At 29.4% G+C, this 16,077-nt stretch overlaps 4 protein-coding genes across 4 annotated transcripts; 3 read left to right on the top strand and 1 right to left on the bottom strand.

Annotated features, from left to right (window-relative positions):
* The first annotated feature begins 4,586 nt into the window (after positions 1 to 4,586).
* Positions 4,587 to 8,951, top strand: OCT59_006239 (uncharacterized protein). The gene is made up of 4 exons (XM_025333612.2): positions 4,587 to 5,075; positions 5,174 to 5,249; positions 5,407 to 5,883; positions 5,959 to 8,951. The coding sequence occupies exons 1-4, from the start codon at positions 5,010 to 5,012 to the stop codon at positions 8,577 to 8,579; spliced, it is 3,240 nt and encodes a 1,079-aa protein (XP_025170791.1). The 5' UTR covers positions 4,587 to 5,009; the 3' UTR covers positions 8,580 to 8,951.
* Positions 8,952 to 9,465: 514 nt separating this feature from the next.
* Positions 9,466 to 11,133, top strand: OCT59_006238 (uncharacterized protein; the record flags this gene model as incomplete). Its single annotated transcript, XM_066141133.1, has 5 exons — positions 9,466 to 9,496; positions 9,567 to 10,033; positions 10,113 to 10,829; positions 10,900 to 10,921; positions 11,102 to 11,133. The coding sequence occupies 5 exons, from the start codon at positions 9,466 to 9,468 to the stop codon at positions 11,131 to 11,133; spliced, it is 1,269 nt and encodes a 422-aa protein (XP_065997955.1).
* A 33-nt stretch (positions 11,134 to 11,166) lies between these two features.
* Positions 11,167 to 13,127, bottom strand: OCT59_006237 (uncharacterized protein; the record flags this gene model as incomplete). The annotated part of the gene is made up of 6 exons (XM_025320692.2): positions 11,167 to 11,189; positions 11,289 to 11,300; positions 11,872 to 12,427; positions 12,506 to 12,689; positions 12,751 to 12,898; positions 12,968 to 13,127. The coding sequence occupies 6 exons, from the start codon at positions 13,125 to 13,127 to the stop codon at positions 11,167 to 11,169; spliced, it is 1,083 nt and encodes a 360-aa protein (XP_025170793.2).
* Positions 13,128 to 13,321: 194 nt separating this feature from the next.
* On the top strand, positions 13,322 to 15,870 carry OCT59_006236 (uncharacterized protein; the record flags this gene model as incomplete). The annotated part of the gene is made up of 9 exons (XM_066141131.1): positions 13,322 to 13,420; positions 13,582 to 13,651; positions 13,716 to 13,856; positions 13,930 to 13,992; positions 14,073 to 14,328; positions 14,399 to 15,192; positions 15,281 to 15,305; positions 15,387 to 15,772; positions 15,853 to 15,870. Exons 1-9 carry the CDS (start codon positions 13,374 to 13,376, stop codon positions 15,868 to 15,870), a joined length of 1,800 nt encoding a protein of 599 aa, XP_065997954.1. The 5' UTR covers positions 13,322 to 13,373.
* Positions 15,871 to 16,077: the final 207 nt, after the last annotated feature.

Below are 16,077 nucleotides of genomic sequence, written 5' to 3'. Positions count from 1 at the left end.
AAACTACTACCATTCAATTCGTCTCAGTGAAACGATTCTAACAAGCTATAGTACATCTTTGTATGATTATTCGATGCCAAGTTATTTAATATATTCTTTATATAACTGTAATTGATTATAAATAGTTCTTTTTAATATAAGATTTTTGAGAATAGGTGTGATTAAAGATGTAGTATGTAATTGATAATTACTACCTTGTGTTGTAATAGTAAGGGTTGCAACCTATTAATACTTTTAAAGTTAAAGTGTTGTAATATTACAACACTTATGATTATTCAAAAATTTCCTTTTTGAAAAATAAAAATTACAAAAATAAGTTTTTATAGAACAAATATCATCATAAAAGAAATAATTAATATATAATAATACATATTTATATAATTGGAAATAATTACAACACTATATAATAATTACAATACTAAGAGTAATTATAATACTATATAATAATTATAATATTACATATTAGAATTACAACAAAAGTATTAGATGTGTAATAAGTTGCAACCTTATAACCTTCTAAAAATAATTACATATTACATCTTTAGGTGTGATAGTGACTATATATAGATTGTGACTATATAGAATAGATTTTAATAATAAAGTGTTTGTGAACATTCAACTGGTGTGACTATATAGTAGAATGTGACTATAACAGGAGTGACCATAAAGGGAGTTGACTGTACATAATTTATATTTGAATACATCATAATTTTTTTTTTTTTTTTTTTTTCTGCAGCGCATTTGCAGTTTTATTAAAATAAAAAAAATAAAAAATATATACAAAGTAATATTTCCTAATAACTACTCTAATATAATTAAACTACAAACCACTCGTCATACTGGTAGTACCCCACATGTGCACTGTCAAGTGATCATTTGACTCCGTAGGTAGACTTCGTTTAATAACGGGTCATCTTAGCCATAAAGGCCCTATCTTCAATGTCTGGTGATCACGAGACCCAATCATAATTTTATTATCCCTGCCTTTATCTTTTAGCTTTAAATAAAATGCTTATACAGTCAACTCCCTCTATAGTCACTCCCGTTATAGTCACATTCTACTATATAGTCACACCAGTTGAATGTTCAAAACACTTTATTATTAAAATCTATCCTATATAGTCACAATCTATCTATAGTCACTATCACACCTATCCTCAAAAATCTTATATTAAAAAGAACCGTTTATAATCACGGTTATATAAAGAATATATTAAATAACTTGGCATCTAATAATCGTACAAAGATGTGTCATAGCTTGTTAGAATCGTCTCACTGAGACGAATCGAATGGTGGTAGTTTTTATCCTTTTCCTTTGCTAATGTTTACGGCCAGTTACACCTGTCAGCCTGCGAGGCTAATCTCGGGTCTGTGTCCTATCATCTTCAATGGGCAACCATTATACCGAGTACTTAATTCCTCAGGTAAAGTTTTATCCTTTTCCGATCACTGGCTGACGAGTTATTCAACAAAATGTTAAACATCGGCATTATAATATTTCTTGATTTACGTTTACTGCGCCATTTAACATTTTGCTAGATTTCTCGGTACCTAGTGATTGTAAAAAGATGATTTATAGCTCGTTGGAATCGCCTCATCGAGACGAATCGAATGGTGGTAAGCTCATCTCTCTGTGATCAATATTGACGAAGTTATTACTTAAAAACCATTTAATATTTTTTAATTTCGGAAATTGATCTAGTGATTGGATTTCGATGTATTTTATACCATTAGATTCGTCTCATCAAGACGAATCGAATGGTAGTAAGATCGACTTTCTAGGATCAATATTAACAGAGTTATCACACAAAAACCATTAATATTTTTTTAATTTCGGAAATTAATCTAGTGATTGGATTTCGACGTATTTTATACCATTAGAACCGTCTCATCAAGACGAATCGAATGGCGGTAAGATCATCTCTCTACGATTAATATTGGCGAAGTTACGATACAATAAAGGTTTAAGTATAATTAAAATTTAAAATTATGTTAATTTTTGGCGGAATTATGATATACAAATATAAGAAATTTTTTATATAGTCACATCTCTTTATAATCACCAAATATGGACTGTCCCAAATGTGTGACTATAAAGAGAGTTGACTGTAATACTTTTAAGAAGAGCAGTATATTAAAGAAAAAGATACAGGTGCAGAAAACTAATAAAAAGTTGAAGCATAATGATTTAAAAAAATGCATATTAACAATTATAACTGGTTACACTTTTATGAATAAAAAGAGTGTGATATATGACATTCCTGTGATATTAACTTAGCTCAAAATTCTAGATGGTTTCAAAAGTTGAAATCAAGTATAGTCTATCCTTAATGTAACAAAGAAATTATTCTATATCTCAAATTTATTATAGCAAGTTAATGAAGAATTTGAAAATTTTGATTGGTTACTTCATTATAGTGAAGAAAAATTAATATATTTTATTGGCTAAGCGCCACATGATTCATTATATTAAAATTCGCTATAGGAAGGATAAACTGTAATTATTATAAAATTTAAAAAGCAAAAGAAATATGTGATAATTATGATATTATAGAATTTTTTAAAGAGATATTGAATTTATAGAATAAAGGAACTTGAACTGCTCCTTATTGTGATTTACCTATTCAATAATTTCTGGTATTCTGGACTTTGAAGCAACATAAAGAATATGAGAAATTTTAAACTATATTATTAGACATACCTGATAAACTTAATATAGGTATATTATATTTTGCTGATAACTTAGTTTAATCACCGCTAGTTTCTTATAAAAATTGTTATGCTTTCAAAATAGTTAAGAACGTGGGCATAGAAAGTTAATTACATATTATGACATTTAAGTCAACTTGAATAAAGCTTTTTATATAGAATTTAACTTTAACAAATTTAAAGGTATTTAGAAAAAGTATTTTTTGCCTATCTTAAACAAGTTTAAAAATAGGCCACTAAAACAAGATTTTAATTAAAAGTGGAACTAAAAAGAAAATCCTAATGTATTGCAAAAGAAATAATCAGACATGAAAAATTTGAAGAGCAAATCTTTTAACAACATAATTGCAAAAAAGATTTGGATGATGGTGACAAACTTACAATTTTTAGCTGAAATTCATTTGCTATTATGATCTCTAACAAATTGATGTGATGAAATCGAAATCTTAGATGGTGAATTGGTGATACAAATAGTGTGATGATGCTTTTGTATTTGATTATTTTCACTAACACCTATTAAATTTTTTTACTTGGCTTTCTTTTTGTTACTTCTTTTTTTTCTTGCTTTTTTGTGTCTTGAATTTTGTGTTGCAGTTATAGTAATTTTTTGAATACTTACAGGACATAGATTGGGAGGAGAGGAACCCTCTAAGAAAGGATTCCTTCAAGAAGCACTTACTCTTCTAGTCCAGAGTTCCAACTGACATTGCACACATTGTTGCTTGATTTGAGTTAATGAGTGGTTTGGTACTTATTAAATTAGTTTAGAATTTTATTCAAATATTTGTATACATATCATGAATTTTATATTTTAATTTAATAAAGTATTCAAATGTGCTGCAGCCAAAAAAAAAAAATAATAATTTATTATTTTTACTAATTAAATTTTAAATATTATAATATAAAGATAAAATTTATTGTAATTATATATAAAAGCAATTTTAATTATAAATTCATTATATAATAAAATAAATTATTATTAATTTAAATTAAACTTTAATACTAAATTATCAAATTAATATAATTTAATATATTTAAAGTTCTGATTAAATTGATAAATTAATAAAGTTAAATTAATAAATAAAATTAATGGAATTAGTATAATAAATCTAAATTAGTAGAATTAATTTATAATTCTACATTTAATTCAGTTTAATTTTAATTTAAATAAATCTAGCAAAGTTAACCTAAAATTCTAAATTAAATCAATCATTGATAAAATCAAATCAATTCAACTAATTCAACTTTAAATTTTGGTTAATTAATTTAATTAACTTGAAAATTTAAGTTATAATTTAATTTAACTTAAACCAATAAAATTATTAAAATTAGTGAAACTAATAAAATATAAATTAATAAAATGCCTTTTTAAAATACTTATAAAAAATAATTTAATTATTTTAATTATATAATAATAAATTTATACTTTTTAAAAAAAAATTATTTGCCAATTTACTCCAATTCCAAAATCAAGATCAAATTCAATAAAAAGATAATTAAAGATCTTTGTTTATGATTAGATCAATATTTTGTAAAAAAAATGTGTGTACCATGAAAATCACCTGCGGTAAGATTTAGTTTAAAGAAATACACTGGTATATCAGGACAGTTAGAGTTATCATGGTATTTTATTTAGGTTTCAGATTAATATATAAAGAAATTAATGATAAACGAATTGATTTTGTTGAATATTAGAAAATGTTTCTTTTTCCCTTTGAAAATCTAGTTGGGCAGAATTAAATATGACGAATATGTCACGCGATGACGGATTTTTCAACGGCACTCTTACATCAAGTTCCCGGGGACTTCAACCTGTATGACGTAAAAGATACAGAACTTTATATTTGTTTCATTATATTATTCTCGAGTTGTTCTTCAACCAGACAGTTAATAATTCCTTTACTCCATCTTGTAAATATTTTCTTTTAGTGTAAATTAAAGGGGGGTTCGCCCGGTATATAAATAAATATTATAGTAAAAATTAAAAATTAATTAAAAGAATTAACAAACATTAGGACAAGGCACCTTTAAAAAATATTTTTTTGTTGTAACGATAATGACATTTGTATGTTTGTAACAAGATCATCAAACTTTACATGTACCATTTAAGTTTATCGTTTCTTGCTTTATTTTCTTGTTCTATACTTATAAAACTGAAAAAGTATTTACTTTCAACAAAAAGCAACATTACAATATTATAACGACGAAAGAAAAAGCATTAAGGGATAGGAGGCGGTTTCGACTAAAATTGGGAATAGTTGCAAATTATTTAAATAAAGTTGTTAAAAAATAGGGGAGTTATGGAGGATATACTCCAGGAACTTTTGAAAGATGCCACTGATCATTTGTCTTCAGGAAATGTAAAGGTGTGATTTGTTTTTTTAACGCAAAAAGAAAAGAAATTTTATATTTTTTTGTTTCTGATTTGCTAATTTGTATGTCTAATTTTGCATAATATATTCAGGATGCCTACTTTTCATATATAAGTGCACTGAATGTAATAGCAAAAGAGCTAAATAGCATCAAATTTGTAAATAATGGTAAGATTTCACATAAATTTAAAACAATTTTATGTCATGTTTGTAAATGATAATTAGGATAAATAGAAATTTAATTTGGATTCGGTTAGTTTAAACATTAGCAAAAAATTTCTTAAGAAGGCTGATTGTAACCAATTTCTACATTTATAATTTTTAGTTGTAGCCTCAAAACCGGCGTCTCTTTCTTCACTTTTTACTTTATCTAGGACATGTCTATCCTATGCTGAAGACATCATAGTTAAACATCAAACTCCACCCGTAATACGAAGAAATCCAAATCTAAACATAGCAATATATCCACCAACACCACAACAGGAGGAACATCCACATGATTCATCGCCAAATAGAGCGCCTCCGATACCACCGAAGCCTACGCGCAGATCTCTTAATAAAGTAACCGATGATGGATCGTCAAATTCACCAAAAAATGATCAGCCAGTTTCTCCGATAACAAAACCTCCATTACCGCCAAAGCCTGTAAGAACTCCCAGCATGAAAAAATATTTAAAGGATATTGAAGTGTCTGGTATCGGTAGGGATGCACATGTTGTTTCTGGTGAGGGTGAGGATGACGATGATGATGCAGATAGTTCCGATACAGACGATGAAGACGAAGATTACACCGAAAGAAATGGTAAGGACTTAGTCATTGTTTCAATTTACGAATTTTTTTTTTCTGTATGTTAATTATATTCTCAACCTTTTATAGGTTCTTATCTTCGCAGATCAGAGTCATCTTTAGATGTTACAATTTCACAAACATTACTTCGTCGACGTTCTTCGTCACCTAGTCATGTTGTTTCAACGTCTAGAAGACGGCCTACACTAACCGGATCGATAACAGGATCTATAACAGACTCACCAACGGATGAAGAAAGTCCTTATTCTTCATATTTGGCGTCTCCTACGACGCCTGCATCATTTTATGGAGCAATAGCTGTACCGTCGTCAATTCCAAATTTATTTGAACAACGACCAAAAATGATCAGTGTTATTCCTGAAGGCGCTGTTAATCCAAATAATTTGGTACCTGCTACTACGTTGACTGAAAACGAAAATGCCCAATCACCGAGTTCACCACAATATTCAGATCACGTACCTGAAATTCCAGAGTCACCTTTATTAACTCAGCACGAACAATTGAAACAAAAAATTCAAATATTAGAAAATAAATTGTCAGAATATCGTATTATATCCAAAATGAGAGAAGCTGGTTATCCACAGTCTGAATCTGATGGATTAACATGGTCAGAACTTTCAGATGAAGAAATTAAGGAGACAATTGAGAAGCATGGAACTACAGTCGCTGGTCTAAAACAATCAATAACAAGATCTCGAAAATTAGTTTATAAAGCTGCTGAAGATCCGGATATTTTAGAATTTGCACCTCATATGATTGCATATCAATTAACTTTAATTGAATCTGCAATATTTTTGGAAATTGATCCAACAGTTCTTCTCTCACATTCTCCAAAGAATCCTCACTCAAAAATAACTGCTTCAACGGACTTTTTTAATTATCTTACAAGGGTTGTAGAACGGTCAATCCTACTACCTCTAGAGGCCTCCTCGCGTGCGCAAATTATAAACCATTGGGTAAAAGTGGCTGTTAAGTTACACGAATTACATAATTTTCAAACTTTAAAGGCTATTCTTGCTGCACTGGGAACACCACCTATAAAAAGACTAAAAAGAACATGGGCTTGTATTCCAAAAAAGAGCATGGTAAAGTTGGAAGCTTTGAGTGACATGATGAGCGAAACGAGAAATTATGGAAAATATCGGGAGACTATACAACGAGAAGGTTTCTTAAGGAAGCCTACTATACCATTTTTAGGAACATTTATTATGGACGCTACCTATTTAATTGCTGCTGTTAAATCTGCAGGTTCATCAAATTCTTCTGGTATATCTTTATCTAATAACAATCATACACCAACCACACCTCGTTCTACGTCATCGTTGATGAATTTACATTCTCCTGGAGGAATGCAATCTTTACAGGAAGATCCTCGTATACAAGAATTATTGCAAACTATGATTAGATATCAACATGGACCAAAGTATCAGCCAACTCCACCTGAAGCTTACATAAAAGCATCAACTAAACATCATCATTTTCGTACAGCAAGCATTAGTGCTGCTCTTCATCGCGGTAGTGGTTACAAATATAATAATAGGAATGATGATGAAGATGAATCTATTGAAGAAAAGCAACAATTAATTACACACTATTTATTAACAAGAGTGTGGATTCCAGAAAAAAGTGTGGATGAATTGAGCTTAAAACGTGAGCCGCAAAAGCACAAAAATGGACATAGCAATGGTGGTCGGGCTGGAACAGCTTCATGGAACGGTACTCCAAATAGTGCGATGTCAAATTCTAGCAATACGTGTCGTGGTAGCACAGGAAGCACTGTTGGAGGAAGTGGTACAAGTACTGGAGGTAATGTTAGTACTAGCAGTGGAATTGGGAGAACGAGTTCTACTAGTGGTAGTGGGGATTCAAGACCTCATAGTTTGGAAGAAGGAGTTGATATAATAGTCACCACATCAATCACAACTAAATCAGATAGGGCTGGGCCCATCTCAGATAAAGAAGTGGGCAGTGTTAGAGAAAAAGAAAAAAGAAACATTACAGAAAAGGTTGGAAACTTTTTCTTTGGATCACGGAGTAGTATGGAAAAAGCACGTGAAGAGAAAGAAGAGAAAAATAAAGTTAGTGAAAATGAAAAGGAAAAAGAAAATACAGAAGCAGATTGTAAGGAAGAAATTTCCAGAATTCATACCGAATCAACAATGAATCCAACCTCTATATCCAGTAATAAAAGAACTAGTTGGAGAACTGGTGCTATGAGAGTGATGTTTGGTGGCTATGAAGCCGTTGAAACTCCCAAAAGTCCCACCGCTATGATACGAGCAACATCTCATTCTCGAAGTTCATCTAATGGTGAATTAGCACCAAAAAGTCCTGCAGCTACTTTTATGAAAGCTCATGGACGTACTTCTTCTGCTAGCCCTCCTGGTGCAAAACCTTTTACTTATGCACCCGGAATTTCTACACGTAGATCATTAGATGAGCCACGTTCAGCAACTCCTCCTCCATTAATGCCAAAGCCTGCTGCATTAATGCAACGTAGTGCAAGTGCTTCTTCAGCAAGCAGTATGGGATCTAGTGCAAGTGCGCCTGGAACTCGAAATAGTTTAGGGAATAACAATTCTATACTGTTGAGTATAGAAGGTATAGAGGATTTCCGTATGGCATTAGCGAAAAAGGTAGCTAGTGAAGTTGCAGCTGGAGGTGGTTCTTTAGAAAGAAATCGGCAATAAGTTAAAAAAGAAATTTTCAATGTTATAAATATCAGTTTTTATTGTTTATTATTATACACATTTTTTTTCCTTCATACAAAATCATTTGGGTTTATCTTTGGCTTATATAGTAAAAAAAACCAAAAAAAAAAAATTTATATTGTTGTAAATATATTGATCAGTTGGATTTTACAGATGTACACAGTTTTATATATAGTTTTTTATTTATATGTATGATAGCAGTTTTTGATTTATTGATTGTATTTTTCTTTAACATTGCATTATCAAAAAAAAAATACAAAAAAATACAATTTTTTTCTGATGATATTCTTAAAAAAAAATATTTTGAATTGTATAATTATTACCGTTTAATTAAAAAATTTGTATCATTTTTAAAAACTCACTTTTTAGTATGATGAGCATCGGAAATATAAAATGTTAAATGTTTTAATGCTCCTATTTGACTTTTTTGGAATTATCGAAATATTTAAGTACGAGTGCGTAATCATGCACGTCCAGTAATTTTCTGTGGATGGTCAATATTGATCGTTATTTGTGCCACGAACAGTTTCTAGAAAAACTTTGGCGAATTAAATTAATTTATTATCAACTTAGGATAATCCGATAGTTTATATCCGGATCTCAAATTTCCCAAACGGAGTATTATTCATAGGATATCTATGTTGCTTAGGCTTTCACCCGATGTATGTTTTTATCGTAACTAGCCTTATTTGAGAAAATATATCCGGTAATTAACTATATTCTTTTTTTTTATCAAAACTAGTTTAAACTTGTTTTAGAGGTAATCAATCAATTTATTATTACTTCAGATTAAGGTATAGTTGGAAAGTTCCGAATTATTTATAACCACAAAAAAAAGGCTTTTCGTAAATTAAAAATTTTTAAAATGGAAAATATTTGTTTTCAGAATTGGCCAGGTATTTATAATTTATCCTTTTATTGAGCAAAATTCAATAACAGCTAATAATAATTTTTTTTTTTCCACAGTTAATGATGCACCACCAAAAGTATTCTTTCCACCTAAAACGTCCTTAACAAGGGAATTAGAATATAAAAAGAAAAGACCTATATTGGAACATATATCAACTTCTATCAGTTCTCCACATAAATTAGCGCTTAAACCAACAACTTCACATCCACTTAATCATCAAATTACTACTTCACCAATTACTCCTCCATTTTTTAAGAAATTTAACAAGAACGATGATTTATTATTAGTTGGTAAACGGCATTCTTCACCCAAAATTGATGGAACAGGTAATGAAATAGTACAACAAAACATTGACGGCAATAATTTAAGAAAAAGAAGTAGTATGTCAGAAATTAGTATTAATACGAATTTAAAAAATAATTTATTGAAAGAAGTTGATAATAATGAAAAGAAAATGGTTATTGTACATGAGATTAAACCATCTGATACTATAGCAGGTGTTGCTTTATTTTATGGAATTGAGGTAATTTTTTTTTTTGTTTTTTTGTGAAAAAAAAAATAAATAAATAAATTAACTCATTTTAAAAAAAAAAAAATTCCAGATTTCAATCTTAAAGAAGGCCAATAAATTATGGACGAATGATTCAATTCATTTACGTAAATTTCTGTATATTCCAATTGATCAATGTTCTATCATTGATGATGAAACAAAAGTAGTTATTCAAGATGACCATATTTCAATTAAAACAAATAGATCATTTTCAGATAATATAATAAGACCATCATTTTCTCCTACTTCAAAGACTCCTTTTACAATTTATGAAAGAGAATTATTATTTTGTACTTTACCAGAACATGCGAATTATGTTAATGGTAATCATAGTAATCATAACCATAATTTTCATTTAAGACAAAGTTCACACGAATCTACCTCAAATTCTTCAATATGGTCAATTACTTCTTCGTCTAGTTCTATTTCTTCTACAACTTCTAATAATAGTGCAAATAATTTTACAAGAGCGGAAATTCAGCAATTACCCGCTGACCAATTAACTTACTTTCCATCAAAAAGAATAACTTCGTCTCCTGTTTCTTCACCAATACCAAATACTCCTTTAACAACGCCAACATTACCATCACCATCACCTGTATCTCATTTAAATCGTCATAAACAACATTGTAATATATCATTACCTTTACCAACAATGAGACAAGATTCTACTCGAAATTCTAATCTAGATAATATTGTAAAAGACAGAACTAGACGTGATATTTTGAGTAACAGTTATAACACCGAAATATTATCTTCTCTTAATAAAGTTTGTAGTAAAAAAGATCCTCGCTTCGTTCCCCCTACTTTTATTAGAAACTCTAAACACATATAAATAGAAATTTTATTTATTATTTTCAGGTAAACAATTTTATAATGTAAATATCTAATTTAGAATTAGAATATTGTAATTTTATTGTTTGATGATAATAAGATTTAATTTCAATTCTTTTTTTTTTAAATGATAAATCTCTATATTATAAAAATTATATCAATTATTTCTATATTTCCTTTATAACAAACTAAATTCAATAAATTTAGACCCCCATTTCATTAATTACAAAGTCTCGTAATACTTCTAGAAATTCCGTTATTTATTTTCATGTCTATGGTTGCTTCTTTATAAATTCTGTAGTTTAAACAAAAATTAATTTGTCATTAAACAAGTAGTTAAACATAATATTTCTATATGATACATTTATATGTCAGAAATTGTTTTTAGAAGTACCTCTTATTACAACTATAATTGTCAAAATTGTTATTTTTTTTTATTTTTCGTGTTTGCTTAACAGTAAAATTTCTAGTGTAGATTGATATTTGTGTAACTAATAAGGACGCCCGGTAATTTTTTAATTCCGGCAATTTGTAACGCCTTGGTAGCTCTACGGTAAAGCTGGAATTTCGACTTATTTAAAAATGATACCCCGGATAGTAGTGAAGAATCTGACGTCACAGCAAATTAATTTAGAACTGAAATTATTAACATGAAATCTACTTATCTCACTTTCTATTAAAAGTTCGGTAAGAATTTTTATGCATGAGCTTAAAACTTTTTTTCGATTAACTTAATAATTAATGAGTGAGATTATTTGATTTATTCATGCTGGCCAATTGACCAGTATTATATGTAAAAATACTAAAATTGTTAAAAACTAAGTCAAATACAATTTGTTGAAATTGTTATACTATAAAGATGTCTCTAATATTGACCATTTTAACATGTCTCATTATGATAATCAAATGCAGTTTATCATTGCCCTATGATTGGTTTGAATATAATAAGAACCAATTATTCAAATTTAGTAATCAACTTTTATGAGCAAGATGTAAAGTAATTTGTTCATCATTAATACAAAGTCCGGCTTTGATTTGTTGCAAATGCATTCTTAAATCTATGCCCATTATTGTAATCTTTATTAAAATGAGTTCATCATCAGAATTATTTAACGACCTTTGAATTGGTGTAAGAGTATATCGTCCAAATGCATGATTAACAATATAAAGCTGACTAATTTCTTCTTTGTTATGTTCTTGCGTTAACCAAATAAAACCTTTTAATCGATAAATATCATTATTTGAAAGGGACTCAAGAAAGGTCTCAAAATGTTTTTTTGTATAGGGAGAAATTAATGAATACGATTGACGGGTCATTATGACTTGAATCAAATCAATTTCATTTTGATGATGATTTTCAATTCTTGGATCGATAAGCTCAGAAGATTTAGCTGCTAAATCAAATAATTTTGTATCAATTCCAAATATAAGATCTGGCGAAACGCCATTTTTACCTTCGCATTTAATTTTAGGTGTATCGGTATTAAGATCATTTATATGGTCAATAACTATATCAAGTTCATGTTCGCTTACCTATAAGAATCAACAGATTAATAAGCTATTTTTACATGTTAATAATAAACCTATTCAAGTTTAAAAAAAAAAAAATACCAATTCATGCTTGTTAAGTAAAATTATATCTGTATATTGAGCTTGCATCTTAGCTGTATAACTCGTGTCCTCATATCCACGAAAATTTATACAATCGACTACTGTTATAATACTATCTAATGTGAATCCTTCATTTTTCATTTCACGGATTTGCCACGCAATAGGTGCCGGAAATGCAGATCCACTACATAATTGAAATTAATTATATAACTCGGTTATCTTATGAATAATCTCATTGTCTTTACCTTGTCTCAATAATTATGCGATCAGGATTATATTTATCTTTAAGTTCCATTAAAGCCAATTTCATTTGACCGACCAACACACAGCATAAACAACCATTTAGCATCTCTTGCACTGCAAGGTCGCTACCTTGTGCCAATGAGCTATCCACTTTGGTTAACAGTTAAATATATTAATAATTTTTAAGAACTAGAAAAAGTTTTTAATAGACTTTTTTACCTTTTACATCGCCAAATTCATTCTTTAGCAAACAAAGTTTATATCCTTTTGGAACACGCGGTAGTAACGAAAGAATTATTGAAGTTTTACCAGCACCTAAAAATCCTGTAAATACTGTTACAGGAATTGGAGAGTTTTGGATCTGAGAACTAGTTTGCATTTTGTCCTAAAACTTCGTGATCTTGTATACATTTAAAATTATTCGTTTAATGTCACACAAAAAAATGGAAAAGGAATTCGGCCGCATTAAACGGACTCTAGCCATTTCCCATGTGTAACGCATCATGCATTACTTTCTATTCGTCCATTATTTTTACTCCACAAAAACACGTTAAAATTTAAGCAAAATTTTGTGAGAAGTTTAAACAACTTTGAAATATTGATTATACATAATCCAAGCAAAATCATGAGTAATACTTCCGGAGGTCCAGATTTTGTCAAGAAGCTCTTCAAGTAAGATAATATATACATTTTCTACAAGTCCTATCAGATTACCTAAAATAAAATCTTTTTAAGCAAAAACTGTAGCAATGCGCGATTTTGTAACATATTTCTTCCTCATAAATTCAATTCCGATCGATTATTAACATTTTAAACTTTTTCTGATTTTTAAGAATGCTGGAGGATGAATCTTATAGTGATATTGTATCATGGGGAATAAATGGAGACAGTTTTGTGGTTAAGGTATATATAAAATCACATATATTCAAGTTTGATTTAAAGCTAACCTTTTAATATTATAAAATAGGAAATTGACGCATTTACGAAAACAATTTTACCTCGACATTTCAAACATTCAAACTTTGCAAGTTTCGTTCGGCAGCTTAATAAATATGATTTTCATAAAATCAGGAATTCTGACGACTCAAATTCGCCATATGGAGAACAGGTATTAATAATGTTTTTTGTAAATATAAGTGGTTTAGAATTAATACTTACTTTTTTACTTGATTTTCTATTAGGCTTGGGAATTCCATCATCCAAAATTTCAATGTGACAAAAGAGATCAATTAGACAATATTAAGGTACCGAAATGTTTGAATCCATATAAATTAATAGCAGGAATTAATAGCAGGAATTAATTTAAAAATTTTTTTTTTAATAGAGGAAGACGCCAGCTAATCAGAAAAAACTAGTATCCAACACTGTTAACGATATTTCAAATATGACACATATAACTGAACTCCAATCTCAAGTTAATAATTTAACTAAATTGCAAACGAATATGAATGATCATTTACATGCTTTAAGCAAGAATTATCATTCGGTAATCCAAGATTTGATAAATTTCCAAAAAAATATGATTGCGCAAGATCAGTTAATGCAGAATTTGGTGCAATACTTGGTGAATTTGGAAGCAGGTGGGACAAATTTTTATAAATCCTATTTTAAATGTAACAAAAATATTTACACTTGTTAATTCTCATAAAGAAAAATCTGGAAGTTATAATAATGGTCATCATTCAAGCACGTCCGGCGAGAACATGACGACTCCATTTATTCCTTCAGATCAAGCTCAAAAACTTATTAACTCATACACTGAAGTTGCCCGTGCTTCTTTTGATCAGATGAATGAGATTTCTCGTCGAGCACAATCAATACATCATATTGCAAACAGCGAAATGAACAATTCCGGTTCATCCTTGTCAGATTCTAGCGCAATTACGTCGAATGAACCTTTAGAATTATTGACATTACGATCAAATCTTTCTGATGACAATATTGGAAATATAAACACTTCTGCTTCATCAGAATCAGTATCGCCGAAAAATTATATTTCTCCCCAATCGATTTCAGTTGCATCTCAGTCTGCAGAAACAATTAACATATCGAATGAATATTCACAAAATATCTCTGACACAATGATAAATTTGCAACCTTCAGATAACGGTCTTACTGTGCTTACTGTGGGTCACTTAACACCGAGACAGTCACAATCGTCTCCATTACCTATTGCTATTTCAAATAATAATGGTAATTCTAGTATTCCACATATTGATAATACCTCTCCGCAGAGAGCCTCAAATACTATGCGTGTTCACCGCAGTACTTTTGTGCCAGCATGGTCTGTCCCTCCTAAAGTTCTTCTTGTTGATGACGATGCCGTCTATCAAAATATCGGTTCTAAGTTTTTACAAGTTTTTGGTTGCGCTATTGATATCGCTGTTGATGGAATAAGTGCTGTTAATAAAATGAATTTCGAAAAATATGATCTTGTTTTAATGGTAATCCTTTAATTTTTTAACTTATTATTTATAAGCAAATATGTATATTAAGTTTTTTTATTTTTATTCTATTTTTTAAAATTTTCAGGATATTGTATTGCCAAATTTAGATGGTAATACTATTTAATATTGTTATATTTGATATTTCATAATTACTTCGATTTCGTATATTAACGTTTGTATTTATCATGTAGGTGTTGAAGCAACGACTCGGATAAGAAGATTTGATCCTAACACTCCTATTATAAGTATGACTTCTAACACAACTAAGCAAGAATGTATTAAATATCTTTCTCATGGAATGAACGACATTCTTGCCAAACCATTCACAAAAGCGAATCTTTTATCGATGCTAGAAAGATATTGCATGCATTTAAAGGTCATGCCAAATTTCCAAAATATCCCTAGGCCTCTGGGAACTGCTGACCGACCAATAGCAACTATACCCAATAATAGCTTGATCTCTTCAGACTTGACTGATGATAATCTTAGTGAAAATTGGATATCAAATTCATTAGCTATGGCTGGAGATAATTCATATCCTTTTACAGTTTTGAGCGGTGATGACTATATGCAAATGGTGAGCAATGTAGTTAACACTTCTAATAATGGAACTCGTTATTTGGAAGGCAATGATGATAATCAAAATCAACGGTCTAGAAAGAAGCCAAAGTTTGAATTGGTTGAATAATTATAATTAGTCTAAATTCAGATTAGCTTCTTTTTTTTTTACTTTATATTTGTAAATATTTATACTTTCTTTCTAGGTTTCTTTCCTTTTTTCCTTTCTTTTCTTTACCTTTTTTGACAAATTAGATAATGATGTTGGGGGTGTCGGGTCTGGCAGATTATTTTCAAATCCGCAGTATATATATATCACATGTA

The sequence above is a fragment of the Rhizophagus irregularis genome, chromosome 14, assembly GCF_026210795.1.
Source record: "Rhizophagus irregularis chromosome 14, complete sequence".
In the NCBI taxonomy this organism is placed as follows: domain Eukaryota; kingdom Fungi; phylum Glomeromycota; class Glomeromycetes; order Glomerales; family Glomeraceae; genus Rhizophagus; species Rhizophagus irregularis.
Note: the sequence above shows the minus strand (reverse complement) of the source record. Positions and strands in the feature narration are given on the sequence as shown.

Coding starts and splice junctions, on each gene's coding strand:
- OCT59_006239 (XM_025333612.2), top strand. CDS start 5,010: ATGGAGGATATACTCCAGGAACTTTTGAAAGATGCCACTGATCATTTG. Junction 5,076..5,173: donor TGTCTTCAGGAAATGTAAAG/GTGTGATTTGTT, acceptor TAATATATTCAG/GATGCCTACTTTTCATATAT. Junction 5,250..5,406: donor CATCAAATTTGTAAATAATG/GTAAGATTTCAC, acceptor TATAATTTTTAG/TTGTAGCCTCAAAACCGGCG.